We start from the raw sequence: 14,801 nt of genomic DNA, 5'->3' as shown, positions 1-14,801 counted from the left end.
TGGAAGGCATGCTCAGTTGGATTTAAATTGGTTGATTGGCTTGGCCATTCAAGAATTTGCAAGTTTGTAGCTTTGACAAACCCCTGTGTTGTCTTAGCAATATGTTTGACATCATTATCTTGTTGTAGTATGAAGAGCCGTCCAGTTAGTTTGGAGGCATTTACTGGAACTTACGCAGATCAGATGTTTCTATACACCTCAGAATTCATTGCACTACTGCCATCAGCAGTTCTGTCATCAGTGAAGATGAGTGTGCCAGTCCCTGTGACAGCCAAACATGCCCAAACCACAACACCCCCACCATGTTTAACAGATGAGGTGGTCTGCTTTGGATCCTTTTTGTCTCCACACTATGCTTTTGTCGTCACTCTGATGCAGGTTCATCTTTGTCTCGTCTGTCCACAAGACTTTTTCCCAGAATTCTGCAGGTTGCTTTTAAGTACTTTTTGGCAAACTAATCTTCCCATTCTGTTTCTTGTGACTAACTAGTGGTCTGCATCTTACAGTGTGGCCTCTGTTTCTGTTCATGAAGTCTTCTGCTGATAGCCGTCTCTGACACAAGCACATATGCCTCCTGAAGTCTGTTTCTGATCTGTCGGACAGGAGTTTGGGGCTTTTACTTTCCCCATAGTGCGGATTCTTCTGTCATCAGCAGCAGAGGTCTTCCTTGGTCTACCAGTCCCTTTGTGATTATACTGAGCTCACCAGGGTGTTCTTTCTTTTTAATGATATTCCAAACAGTTGATTTAGGTCATCCTAAGGATTTACTGATGTGTCTCTAATGGTTTTATTCTTGTTTTATCCTGATTATGGCTTTTTTTGATCTTCGTTGGTACAGGTCTTGTCCTCATGTTGAACATTGGTAACTGCGGACTCCAACGGGTAGAAGTAAATCAAGATATCTTATGAAATTATGACACACACCTGGAACACCACATACCTTTAACATTATGGTGCCTAGAGATGAGGGGGGCATGTAAAAAAAAGTGTTGCCATGTGGTGGCCAAAATGTGAGCAAATATCTGAATTTTTTTATTTGTAAATTTAAACTGTGGAGCAGAGCGGGGTAAATCAATGACAAAAATGTCTCTGTCCCAAACTTTATGAAGCACACTAGATAATAATGAAAAATGATGGGCAGTGGGATGATTTGACAAAGGTTTATTTTGACATATTAAACCATTTTTAGAAATGCTCAACATAAGCATAAAATAGAAAACGTGAATATTTATGATGTTTAAATATTATTGACAATTTTAAAATGTAAAGGGTACCTTTTTACTGAAAACACAACAAAGAAAATATTTACATCGAGCTGGAGATGGATGCGCTTCAAATTTTTCATTTCCAATTTAAAAACACACACACACACACACAAAACAAAAAAAAAATCAAAGCACATTTTAAAAAGCGTTGTCTGAACTGTAAGACAGTCATATTTCATTTCCAGCACTAGAATACAATCATATATACATAAATATACATTCATTTTTTAAAAATACATGTCATTCTTCTTAATGATCAGTAGGATTCTTCTCTGCAGATTGCATCATAAAATCAAATGTCAGGTGAAAAAGCAGATTCAACTAGTAGACACTTGACTTAAAGCCCTTTTTGTCAATTCATAAGCTAAGAAGAGAGCTCCATTAGATGGAAAAGCTCGAACAATAGTTGCAGTCAGTCCACAATATAAAGCCAAAAAACCTGAAAAAGGAAACAAAACATTATTAGATTTGTATAATATTGATAAGCCCTTTAATGTATTTATTCATATACATATATCTGTCTATTGTAATAAAAAAATCTTGGGTCGAGACGTGATCATCTTGGAGAGACACTTTGAAGTCCCGCGAGATGACTTGCACGTCACGCCCTACTTACAAACAATTTCTCAGAGACACTTTAATGTCCTGTGAGACAAAAGCGCTATATAAATGTAATGAATTATTATTATTATTAAAAGGACAGCTGCTGTACAGGCTTTTAAATGATCGACACACAGGGCAACAAGTAGATCACACAGCAGCAAGCCAGCAGCTGATGTGACCGCATCTCCTTAGCGTGCGTCCAGAACCCCTTCACAACGCGAAGTGGCAGAGACGTGAAGTGGCTAGAGTGAAGCGCGCTCCTGGGGGGTTGCGAGGTGGGTGAGCGAAATGAGCAGGGGGCTTTGCCCCCTAGTTTTTATATAAAATCAGCAATGATCAAGACAAAAAGGACATGATCAATAACAGGCAGGAGTCAATATTGGATGATAAATTAGACTGGACTGCCAATACTGATGCTCTGTGTAAGAAAGGACAGAGCCGACTATACTTCCTTAGAAGGCTGGCGTCCTTCAACATGTGCAATAAGATGCTGCAGATGTTCTATCAGACAGTTGTGGCGAGTGCCCTCTTCTACGCGGTGGTGTGCTGGGGAGGCAGCATTAAGAAGAAAGACACCTCACGCCTGGACAAACTGGTGAGGAAGGCAGGCTCTATTGTTGGCATGGAGCTGGACAGTTTAACATCTGTGGCAGAGCGACGGGCGCTCAGCAGGCTCCTATCAATTATGGAGAATCCACAGCATCCACTAAACAGTGTCATCTCTAGACAGAGGAGCAGCTTCAGCGACAGACTGCTGTCACTGTCCTGCTCCACTGACAGATTGAGGAGATCGTTCCTCCCCCAAACTATGCGACTCTTCAATTCCACCCGGGGGGGTAAACGTTAACATTTAACATTATACAAAAGTTAGTGTTTTTCACCTGCATTATTATCAATCTTTAATTTAATATTATGAATTGTATCAGTATGCTGCTGCTGGATAATGTGAATTTCCCATTGGGATTAATAAAGTATCTATCTAATACTGGAAGCCAAATTGCTTATCAAAAATCAAAATCAGGGCAAATTTATTGCCAGGAGCTGCACTAAGATAAGATTTGCAAAGCCGCTATTAAATAAATCTCAGATAAGCCGAGAATGCATGCGGTGACCTTTATACAGTAAATGACATTGCCTGTCTCGTGCTCCCAGCGCATCATGTGAGAGATTACTATAGCAAAGACCACGCAACTATCCCCAAAATGGTGGCAAAAATGGGAGTAAATAAGCTTTTCAGAGAAGCCTCTACCTGCAGAATATGCTAAACCTTTGAATACCTTGTATCCATAAACTTCTAACAAAGGAAAAAAAAAAATGAAAATGATGCCATCACAACACAGTTTATGGCAGCGTAGAGTACAATATTACATGCCTGGTCTATCAAAATGCTTTTGAACTGACGCCTAAGTGGAAGGAAATTAAACTATAGGAAATAAGGATGTGATGCATGGTGTGCAAAACTGGCTTACAGACAGGAGACGCGACATGTCAAAGTGGGCATTATTAGGGTCAAAAGGGGCTTCTCATAAGCCAGTGCTAGAGGCACCACCTTTCTTGTCATATTATAATTTATATGTATGTATATATATATATATATATATATATATATATATATATATATATATATATATATATATAAATAACTTACAGTTCACCTATATCTGAATGAATATATCAATTTACATTTACAACATTTAGCAGACGCTCTTATCCAGAGCGACTTACAACAGTGCTTAGTAGTCTACGACTGTTCTTCAGTCTTTAGGCTAGGATTAAATCTACTGTCATTAAACAAGTTACCGCTGACCAAGTTGTACACAAACCATGCTAGAAGAAAAGAGTAAGTTTAGTACAATTTTTTTTTTTTTTTTAAGAGAAAGGGTAGAAAAAAAGTATGGGGACTTTACCCCCCCAAGTGCTGTTTAAAGAAGTGTGTCTTCAGACGACGTTTGAAGACAGTGAGGGTCTCCGCTGTTCGTACAGCAAGAGGAAGTTCGTTCCACCACTGAGGAGCCAACACTGCAAAGAGTCTTGATGCATGTCGTCCTCTTCTTTTAAGTAAGGGTGGTTCGAGACGAGCAGTGCTTGATGTTCTGAGAGAGCGAGAAGTGACACGCTGCTTAACCAGTGCTGATATGTAAGGTGGTGCAGTTCCAGTTTTGGCCTTAAAGGCAAGTGTTAGGGTTACACTGGTGGTTACACTGAATTATAAGATGCTGCATGAGACAGCAAATTCACTACTAATGTACACAAGCAATAATCAGATATGGGCAGACGTGATTTAAAAAAAAAAAAAAATGGTTTAAGGTTAATACAAAGAAATGAAATATACTCAATACAATTATACTGTGTTGGAAGGGACCTGATGCTAAAAAGATTAGTGGGAGCTAAAGTAGGCCAATTAGTGCCCTCCGCCAAACAGGGCAAATGAAAAGCACAATAGGATGTAAAGCTTTTTTTCCCTTTATTAACCTCCTGGCTTGACATTTTTACATACAGTTAAGCCAGACTCAGACTCAAGGATGATATTTAATGACCCCTTTTACAGTGTTAAGCCCAAGTAACCCTCAGGATGGTATTCTGCTGCCATCTAGTGGATAAAAAACATCTTGCCGAAAACGAATACGTCTGTGCAATCTGCCACACTAAAGTAACTCCTCAACATTCATTAGATGGGTGGAGAGTTCAACCGAATCACATTGGTGAGTAAACGCGAAGCTGTAAAGGCAGTTTTATAACAAACTGAAACAGACATTAGTTGAATCAAGTGATAGTCATGATAATATGAATTGGTCATCAGACATTGACACAGGATAGTGAAACTGATACACATGGCATTGTACACCCTAACCGCCCTGAATTCAATTACCTGAAAATTCACTGATGTGATTGTAGCTACATGGCAAAAACAGCAAAATGACTGATCAAGAAGGACAAGGGAGATGCTAGCGCCCTGAGCACCGTTTACAATATAGTCAGTCGTTCAGGGGAAACGTGAAAGTAGCCAATCTGTGGTAGTCTGCAATAAATCGATCAGGCATATCAGGTGCTGACATTCTACCTTCTCATGCACAAGCAACAGAATAAATTTTAAGTGTGCAAAGAAACCCACTTTACTGTCCCAGTTGCAACATCAGGCTGTGCATTGGTGACCATTTCAAAACATGGCGCTTGAAGGACGTATACTAAATCTGGATCAGTACAGCAGTGGACACTAGACATACGGCTTCTGCTATAATTTATGTTGATGTCTTGATGTGGCACAGTGGTAATGCTGCTGCTTTGTAGTAAGGAGATTGTGGGTTCGCCTCCCGGGTCCTCCCTGTGTGGAGAGCTCTTTGAGTAGTGAGAAAAGCGCTATATAAATGTAAAGAATTATTATTATTATTATTAATTCTCTCTGTTGCACATAACATTTCTTCTTGTGGAAAATAATTCAAACATTTTGACTCTCTTCTCCTCTGGGGGGGGAAAAGCATAACGCTAAGGAAATTAAACACTGGTGACAATAGCCAAATTTTATATTTCATGAAACTGAACCTCAAATTTGTTTTGCGTGTAATGTTGTAAACAGGAGACATGAAACTCGCTTAAAAGATGATTTTTGGAGGCTTTAGCAAGGAGTGTCACGGCCTTAGGCCTCTTTCACACTGCTCCATTTCAACGTTTCGTCTGCAGCTGTGTAATGTAGGTAATTCACAGCACGCCAACTGTATTCTAAAGTTTTTCATCACAGAGTGGAGATTTTTTTAATAAACACTGCATAGTTTCTACACAATAATGCACCAACATTTACTGCCGTGCATATTACTGTGCTGTCTCCAGCAGAAATTGCACTACATGGGAAACCTGTCCATTACCTAGAAACCGCCCTCTCTCATGTTTCCTGCTGTTGAAGCTTAAAATGTATACAACATTATCGTTTCTGTCTTCAGTGCATCTTTAGGACTGCAATTACAGAGACTGTCATTCTAAATTGGCAAAGTGGGCATCATACTACCAGAACAGCAGCATACAACTCAGGGCTCAACAAAATCTACTCCCACCAAATTCTATAATCTACAGTAAATCTAATATCATCAAGAAAACTATAGTCTTATACTACTCAGATTATCAAATACCTCCAGTATTGACTCCTATTGATTAGGACAGGAGGTAGGACACATCAGGCCAACCATTCCATCTTCTTCTTTTGCTCCTGCTCTTTAAACTGGCACAAAAGTGTTTTTCTTGATGGTACAGACCTAGTTTCACACACTGGCGCCCTGTCCAGGGTTTGTTTCTGCCTTGCACCCTATGATGGCTGGGATAGGCTCCAGCGCCCCGACGACCCTGTTCTGTTCTAAGCAGGTTAGAAAATGACTGACTGATGTTACATCATGGCTTAGAGCAGATCATCAAAAGGAAAAAAATGTCATTCAGCTCAAAACTTCAAATGTACAGCACCTCCAACACAGAAGAATTGTCAATGTTAAATTAACACTTAAAGAACTTATGAAAAAGAATTCAAGTGTGCTAGAATTGAGTTTCCTGTAATCAGATGAAGCACTGCAAGTAAGATTTTTTTTCAAGCCTTTAGGGGTATATATTAAAAAAATAAATAAAAAAAAGAGCAAAATATAGCTAGGGTTAATATACGAATGTACAAGCACCAGAACACCAAAGGCCAAAATTCCAAGTACAGCTGCTGCATTGTGAGTACTTGGACTGGCAGATAAGTAAAACAAAGATAGCGAGGGGTCAACACCATGAGATCAAATAAGCCAGGCAGCCAGGATCCAGAAGGACAAGACGTTAGTTTCCCAGTAGTCAAAGGCAAAACGAGCACTGAGGTCTACTTTGTAAAGAAGCTAATTACATCAGGAGAACTTGGACACTGCATTGTCTAAGCCGCAGGTGTCAAACTCCAGTCCTCGAGGGCTGCAGTGGCTGCATGTTTTCATTCTAACCATCTTCTTCATTAGTGAGACATTTTTACTGCTAATTAACTTCTTTTGCTTTAGTTTTAATTAACTTGACTCAGGCCCCTTAATGGTCTCTTTTTCCTTAATTAGTAGCCAAACAATAATGAGACATCAAACAAGCCACCATATGACAGAAAAAACAGAAAAATCAACAGATTTGGAAATGTCTGCTGTGGCAGAATGAGAGCAGCAACAAGCTATTGAATTAAATAATGGGCTTAATTAACAGCAAGAATCAGCTTCTCATTAAGAGACTGGTTGGAGTGAAATTGGTTGTAGTTTGAAATTCCAGTTTAGCTGGTCGTCTGTTGGCTCGTTTCACGTCTCATTTCTGTTTGGCTGCCATTTAATGAAGAAACAAATCAATTCAGAGGACCGAATCCTTAAAAACAGGGCTATTGAAATGAAGGGAAAAGGAGTTAATTAGCAGTGAAAACTACTCACTAGTTAGGAAAAGGGTTAGAATGAAAACCTGTAGCCACTGCAGCCCTCCAGGCCCAGAGTTCGACACCCCTGGTCTAAGGGATAACTGAGGGAAATTGCCACCATATTTACAGCATATCCGGTGTGATGACCAGTGTCACAAAATATTTCAAGAAAAATTAAGATGCCAATGAATTTGCTCTTTGTTAATTCAAATCTTAACATATAACAAGCATTAGAAACAGAATCCTCATGTGTCAAAACCCTAATACTACATCAAAACATACCTTACATGTAAAAATGGCAGGGTTTCCAGAAATTTACTGTAAAATTAACAGCACCTTAATGTTTCTAAGTTTTATAGTTTACTACTGTTTTTAATAAAATGGGATAAAACCTTTATGTTTATAACTTTAATACTAGGGTGTTGTACCATGTTAGCCTTTATGAATGTAGTAAGAAGTCAAGCAAAATGACACCTTTTATTGGTTAACTAAAAATATTACAATGTGCAAGATTTCAAGGCAACTCAGACCCCTTCTTCAGGTAAGATGTTTATCACTTGAAATGGAAACAATTGCTGCTTAGTGGTTCTGCTAGAACATGCTTCAATCTAATGCTCCTTGCCAAATTGTCCTTCCATGAGAACCCTGAATACAATGAGGACTGATTGAGGTCATTTATGTTAGGTAGAATGCCTAGAGAAGGCTGGGTGGTCTCATGGCCTGGTACCCCTTGCAGATTTTGCTTTTTTTCTCCAGCCGTCTGGAGTTTTGTTTTTTCTGTCCTCCCTGGCCATCGGACCTTACTTTTATTCTATGTTAATTAGTGTTCTCTTATTTTGTCTTTTTTTTTTTCCCTCTTTCTTCATCATGTAAAGCACTTTGAGCTACATTATTTGTATGAAAATGTGCTATATAAATAAATGTTGTTGCTTTAACATTTAAAGGTTAGCACTCTTGGATAACATTACTAGCAAACAACCAGAGAGAAAGTCGAAAAGGAGGTCATGAGAATGACCATGCTGCAATGTTATATTACAAGAACGCCATATTGGTATGTTAATACAGGGAGAGCAACATTAGCTACATTTATCTAACCTCGTGTGTGTTCACCAGTTAGCACAAATTCTTAAGTTAACTTAATGTAGTAATTTAATGAAGTCTTGAAATCTTATGCATGCACTTTACAACTCTACTAACAAAATAAAATGCCACTCCCCGATTTGCAGGATGAGGTTACACTAACGTTAGCTTAATGTTACAAATGTAAAGTACGTGATTCCACAAGGCAATGTACTTAAACAGCATTAATCTCAAATTTGAAGTAACTTGGCTAAAGTAAAGTTAAATAGGCTCCACCACACTGATTCTACATAACGCTACAACAAAACAGAATTACAACTACTGACTCATTTGCAGGGCAAGAACAAATTAAAAAAATGCTTCACCACACTTCACTCGCCACCTCAGATTGTTCACGAAATGTGTAAAATACTGTAAGATACCCTTAGGTCACATGACCTCTGTAAGTGTCATATGATACTTGTATTGATAGCAACAAACAAACAGTGTAACATCTACTATGGAAACCTACATGGAAAAATGACAGCACCTAAGACTCAAATCCAAACCCCCCCCCCCCAAAAAAAAAAAATTGATAACACAAAGACATTACTAGAATAATAATCACATATTTTATAATACAAAATGATCTATTTTATGCAAAAAAAAACAAAAAAAAAAAAACACATTGCACCAAAAAAAAAAATCTTTAAAAATGTCTAACAGTATGAACATTAGACTCCTCGTTTCACAATTCGGTTCATCACAAGTCCCCCCCACCCCATTCCAGGCTCTGTTACGTTACAAACGCACCTTCTGTTTTCATGATGTTAATGAAGGAGAAAAGAAATCCATTTTGTCTGCCTGACATTGACATGACTTGAATTCGAGATTTTACAGAATCTATCGGATAGACAGCAAGCCAGAAGAAGACTCCTCCAACTCCACCACTCACAACTAAAGGTATTGCTCCTAAGGATGAAGAGAGAGAAAACACAAAATAGAATTCACATCCTTGGCCGTTTATTGCAGCACACTTTTGAAATGTGTCACTCCGTTATTCAGCTGGCTTTCCTAAAAGCTCTAAACAAACAGATTTGTATTTGAAAAGAAATTACAGAAAGACAAGACGAGGTGGGCTGCAGTTCTTGAAGTGGGTAAGCACTCACTGGTCATCTGCACCGGCACTTCTATGATTTGCTGTATGAAGTCCCGGGTGAATGTCCATGCATACCAGCAGTCAGTTCTCACAACCCCTCTGCATTGTTTGTTTGACAGGAGGCTACAATGGATACAGAAAGTATTCAGACCCCTCCCAAAAATCTACAACACAAAGTTTAATTTTAAATTTGCTTATCAACCATGTTTTCAGAAAGGTTTGTAAATCAAAAACTGAAACCTCTCACTCATAGATGCACTCAGACCCTTTGCTGTGGTATTCCAAACTGTGGTCATGTACATCCCCGATTGCTTGAATTCTCCTTGAGATGTTTCTAGAACTTGACTGGAGTCCATCATTTGAACAGGGGCACACCTGTGTATTGAAGGTTCTACAATTCACAATGCATGTCAGGACAAAAAACAAGCCGTAAATCCAAGATACTCTGTAGATCAAATTGTGGGGAGGCATAGATCAAGGCAAGGGTATAAAACTATTTCTATAGCTTTCTGTGTTTCCATGAGCACACTGGCCTCAATAATTGTGAAACGCAAGTAGTCTGGAACGAAAGCAACTCTTCATACAGTTGGCCATCTGACCAAACTGAGTAAATGGGAAGAGCCTTAGTCAAGGAAGTGACCGTGGACCCAGTGGTCTTTCTAACAGAGCTTCAGAAGTCCTCTGATGAGATTGATGTCCTTCCATCAGGATTTTCAATCTGAACAGCACTCCTTCAACCAAATACATATTAAAACCTTTTTGAAGTTTACCAATTAAAGACTCAGAGAACCCAAGGACGATGTGGTCCGACAAGACAAAAATTGATCTCTGTTGTGTTTTTACACGTAAACCAACAGTATAATAGTAAGTTAATAAAGAAAGACACAAATACGGCAATTACCAAACTTCCACCATTTTATGTATATAAACAAGTTCCGGCTGTAACGTGCACCTTAATACCAGGGTGCAGGCACATAACACATTCAATGCAATTATTTGAAACATTAAATAGAACTTATATTTAGTATTAAATTTTTACATATACATAACAATCTCTTTGGGCAGAACTCCAAGCACTATGTCTGCTCATCACCTGCTTAATACCATCCCTGTGGTGAAGCATGTCGGTGATGGCAGCTTGATGCTACAGTGGTGCTTCTCAGTAGAAACAGCAGAGAGATAGGTCGGAATTAAGGGATGGAATGCAGTCAAATAAAGAGAATGCAGACCTCGGATGGGGCAACAGCTCACCTTTCAATATAACAATGACCAAAAGGATAGCGCTAGGATAATACGGAAGTAGCTTCAGGTCAAGTCTTTGGTCTATGGTTTAACATATCAAATCAGCAAAAAATAATTACTTTTGACAAATGTTACTGTCTTGCATGTTGTATGAGCCTGCATACTATACGATTTCACATACAAGTATGATATTGCTCAAAGCAGCCAATTGCATGCATTGCCACATTGCACTGCTTACAATGTGTGTTGCACTGGTGCTTCCTTTTCAATTGTCTGTTGCTGCACCTTCTCACATGTATTGTTAGTGTGTACTGTAGAGAGACAAGTCACCCGTTTGACATTGTGCCATGCCAATGCCACCAAGTTTTCCGCCCACATGAAAACCGGATTGTCACCTCTTTTCCTCTTCAGCCTGTCTGGCTTCAGCTGTGAAGACATGTTTCTCTTGTTCACCCTCACTGTGCCACAAGCTCCAATTTCCCTGCTCTGTAGCTCCATGAACAATTCTGGTGATGCATAAAAAATGTCAATGTACACAACATGACCCAAATGTTCATAGCCCTGAAGCAGCTCCAGCACAACCTGACTTGTCAAGGGACAGTTCTCTCTTTGAAAAAATACTTTCCTGTATATGTAATTACCAGTGTTTGCTTCTGCCAGTACAAAATCCTTTATGCCATACTTTGTGAGCTTGTCTGGCATATATTGACGTCTCTTGTATTTTATCATAGATTCATGCACAGACAAATCACAGCCAGGCTGATAAAATTGTTTATATGTTGGTTCCACAATGTCAAACAGGGGCTGAACTTTATACATGGGGTTATAGCCTGGCTCACCCCTTGGGATTTGCTTCTGGTTACCACAGAAGTGAATAAAACTTTGCAGCAGCACGTACCTATCACACGGCATAACCTGTCCAAAGACACCAGGGGACAAAGCACGTTTGGACCAATGCTCCCTGAAGTTATATCACCAGTCTAGTCCCATCTGTTTGTAATGCCACAAAGCCCTTCATCTAGTCTTTTGTTGTGGGTTTCCACTTTGAAAAACGAGAATGCGGTGTAAGTGCAGCCCACGATTCAAAAAAATTGCTCTGCATACCTGTTTGTCTCATTTGACAGTAGCTGAAAAGCAGCATCAGGATATTGCAGCCTTAAGTAGTCCAGCGGCTGGTAATCTGTCAAGTCCAACAGCAAGCCATGCTGTCTTGTGAAGTCCGGTAGCCAGTTTGGCTCCCACGGATTAATGTCTGGGTATTCCTCCCACACGAACCTTGCCGTAGGCGTGTCGGCTGCGCAAATGCGCTCAGCTGGCAGCCAATCAGCTGGGACAGCATCGGCTAGTTCCTCACTCTCTTGCTCAATCTCCTGATCACTGTCAACAAAATCAGATTCTGAAAAATCAGAGTCCGACTCCACGATAATGCTCAAAACATCATCTGCTCAGTATTTTCTTTTCTGCACACGCTTCACTCCCTTGTGAGTTGTCGATGCCATCTTGCCTTTGTTTGCATTTGTTTACATTTCGTATGTCACACACACAAGGATCAGATGCCGAGTCAATGAGTCTAACATTCCTCCAAGCAGAGCGGGAATGCCTGTGACGTAACAGTGTGTTTTGTCGCCATTAACAGCTGATTTTTGCCCTCTACCCCTGGATGTAGACTTTTGTCGACATGCGCCCTCAACCCCTCCTGTTGACAAAAGTTGACATCCGCCCTAAAAGGGTTAAGGATATCAGTACTTGTATAAAGGAGATATTTCAGTTTTTGATTTTTCATAAATTTTTAAGCAGTTCTGAAAATATGTCACTTTCTCGTCTAAGAGTTATTGAGTATAGATTGATGGGCAAAAATGGCAAATTTATCTGTTAAAAAATAAAATCTATAAAACAAAGTGCACTGAAAGTGAAGTGTGAATACTTTTTGAATCCAATTTTTCTCCTGGGACGACCCCCCCCCCCCCCCCATTTGATCTTCATGCTTAAAATATATCCATCTTGAAACTTCCATGTGTAGGTGAAAAAGGTGAAACATGGAGCACTTCCTGTTTCCCACTTCAACCTATCATCAGATATCTTATTTCAAATAAATGATAGAAGCTTACAGTGCAGTATAAAACAAATTCAGTCTCAAATGTGAATAAAGCGTTGTAAAAAGAAATTAAAAAAATTAGGTTTAAATTATTTATCTTTGCCTTTTTTTACTTCTTTCTCCAGTAACTGTGTTCAGTTTAAGCTTTCAACATCAGAAATGCATGATTTTTCATTTAACAAAAATATTGAAATTCAGAAGGAAATGAGGGAATGAAGGAATGCCCCCCCCCCCCCCATGCCCCCCCAAAAAATGTTGAGCACATTACGCGTTACAACAGATCCCTTACCTAGCTCATCTTTGGTCTGGCCTGGCTTTGTGAAAAAGGACCTGCATAATTCATAGCCACCAAAGAAGAAAAAATATCCTGGCACCTCCCTCAGCCAAGTGCTCGTCATTCCTTGGAAAAACCCTTGGAGTCCTTCAGTTCTCAGTATACTTCTGACAATTGACCACGTGGATCTAAAGAGAAAAAAAAAAAATCAATACACTTTGCGCATTCCATTTCAGTTAAAGGACTAACTGTGGTAGTAAATCAAACAGGAGTGTCAGTAGACTGAGACACCCCCTTAAAAACACAGAGGAACACAGCTAAAGAGCAATGGAGTGGTGTCACCACTCCTGAACTAGGCCTCAATGCTGCCTTTTGTTGGGCTAAAGGAAGTTCTCCTAGCTCAAACATGACAACGACTGGAGGGGATCAGCAGCAGGTGGGGCAAACCAATAAGAAATAAGAGTTGTGAGAATGGGATTTGAAGCCTGAAATTTGAAGTCTTGAGGCAGTATATCGAACCATTGCATTTGACATAGTCCTTTAGAAATTTAGATACTTTATATTTTATTCAAGAAGTTGAATCAAAACAACAATGCAACTAATGAAAGGCATATCACAGGAATAAAATGAAATGTATACTGTGCATCATATAACATGAAACAAATCATTTTAATTAAGGTGGTATAACAAGAGCCTCATTGACTTGAGTGGAGGGCTGTAGCGTAGCGTGGGTGTCAGCCGCCCGGGGCGGAGGAAAATTCCGCCGCCCCCTTATTTAGGTATAGTTCAAATTTTTACAAGATATTATTATTATTTATTGTGAAATTTTGCCGCCCCTAAAAGTGCCGCCCGGGGCGGGCTGCTCCTGCCGCCCCCACTACGCTACGCCACTGGTGGAGGGTAGGTGTCCCACATTAGGTAAGATCTGAAGGTCATTTTGTGACTGATGATGTGGGCCTCCCATATTCTTCGTCACATGTATTGTAGACTGCAGTTGGACCCATCACATTTTTAGCTATTTGGAAATCTCTTGTTTGGAAAAATTGCACTGTGAAATAAAAATGGTCTTTAAAAATGCCATTTTGAAATAAAACATGTAATTGTTATAAAATACTCACATTTCATAATAATTAGATGACTTGTTTCATTACAAATGAATTGTGAAAAACACAGTACCTTTGCATGTGATTATTTCATAATTGCCATTCATATAATGTTGTACTTACTATTCAATATGGAATACCATTTATGACAATATTTGTTAAAAATGCCCATGTGTTCAGGCTTTATAGCGCACTGGTATGGCCTTATCTAGAGTACTGTGTACAATTTTGGTCTCTTGGGCTGCAAAAAAGGGTCCAGAGAAGAGCAACTAGGCGGATTCCAGGGCTACGGGGGATAAGTTATGAAGAAAGATTAAAAGAGCTGAGCCTTTCCAGTTTAAGTAAAAGACTATTAAGAGAAGACATGTTTAAAATTATGAAGGGAATTAGTCCAGTGGATTGAAACTGTTATTTTAGGGGACATGGTTGAAAATACGTTAAGGGTAAATTTCGCACAAACATTAAGAAGTTTTTCTTTACAGACAGAACTTTAGACACATGGATAAGCTACCACGTAGTGTGGTAGACAGTAGGACTTCAGGGACCTTCAAAACTTGATTTGATGTTATTGTGGAAGAATTAAGTGGATAGGACTGACAAGCTTTGTTG

General features: G+C 39.3%; 1 protein-coding gene across 2 annotated transcripts in view; it reads right to left on the bottom strand.

Moving 5' to 3' along the window:
- Nucleotides 1-1,141: 1,141 nt before the first annotated feature.
- LOC114661543 (mitochondrial ornithine transporter 1-like) overlaps nt 1,142-14,801 on the bottom strand; it is a 58,746-nt gene continuing 45,086 nt past the window's right edge. For both annotated transcript variants that reach the window (XM_028814676.2, XM_051935216.1), the window contains exons 5-7: nt 13,105-13,277; nt 9,133-9,291; nt 1,142-1,704 (exon numbers count right to left, since the gene is read on the bottom strand). In XM_028814676.2, the coding sequence (XP_028670509.1) occupies nt 1,583-1,704; nt 9,133-9,291; nt 13,105-13,277 (454 nt within the window). In that variant the 3' untranslated portion in view covers nt 1,142-1,582. The remainder of the gene's footprint in view (nt 1,705-9,132; nt 9,292-13,104; nt 13,278-14,801) is intronic.

The sequence above is a fragment of the Erpetoichthys calabaricus genome, chromosome 12 (genome assembly GCF_900747795.2).
Source record: "Erpetoichthys calabaricus chromosome 12, fErpCal1.3, whole genome shotgun sequence".
Classification (NCBI taxonomy): Eukaryota; Metazoa; Chordata; class Cladistia; order Polypteriformes; family Polypteridae; genus Erpetoichthys; species Erpetoichthys calabaricus.
This window is presented reverse-complemented; position numbering and strand designations above follow the sequence as displayed.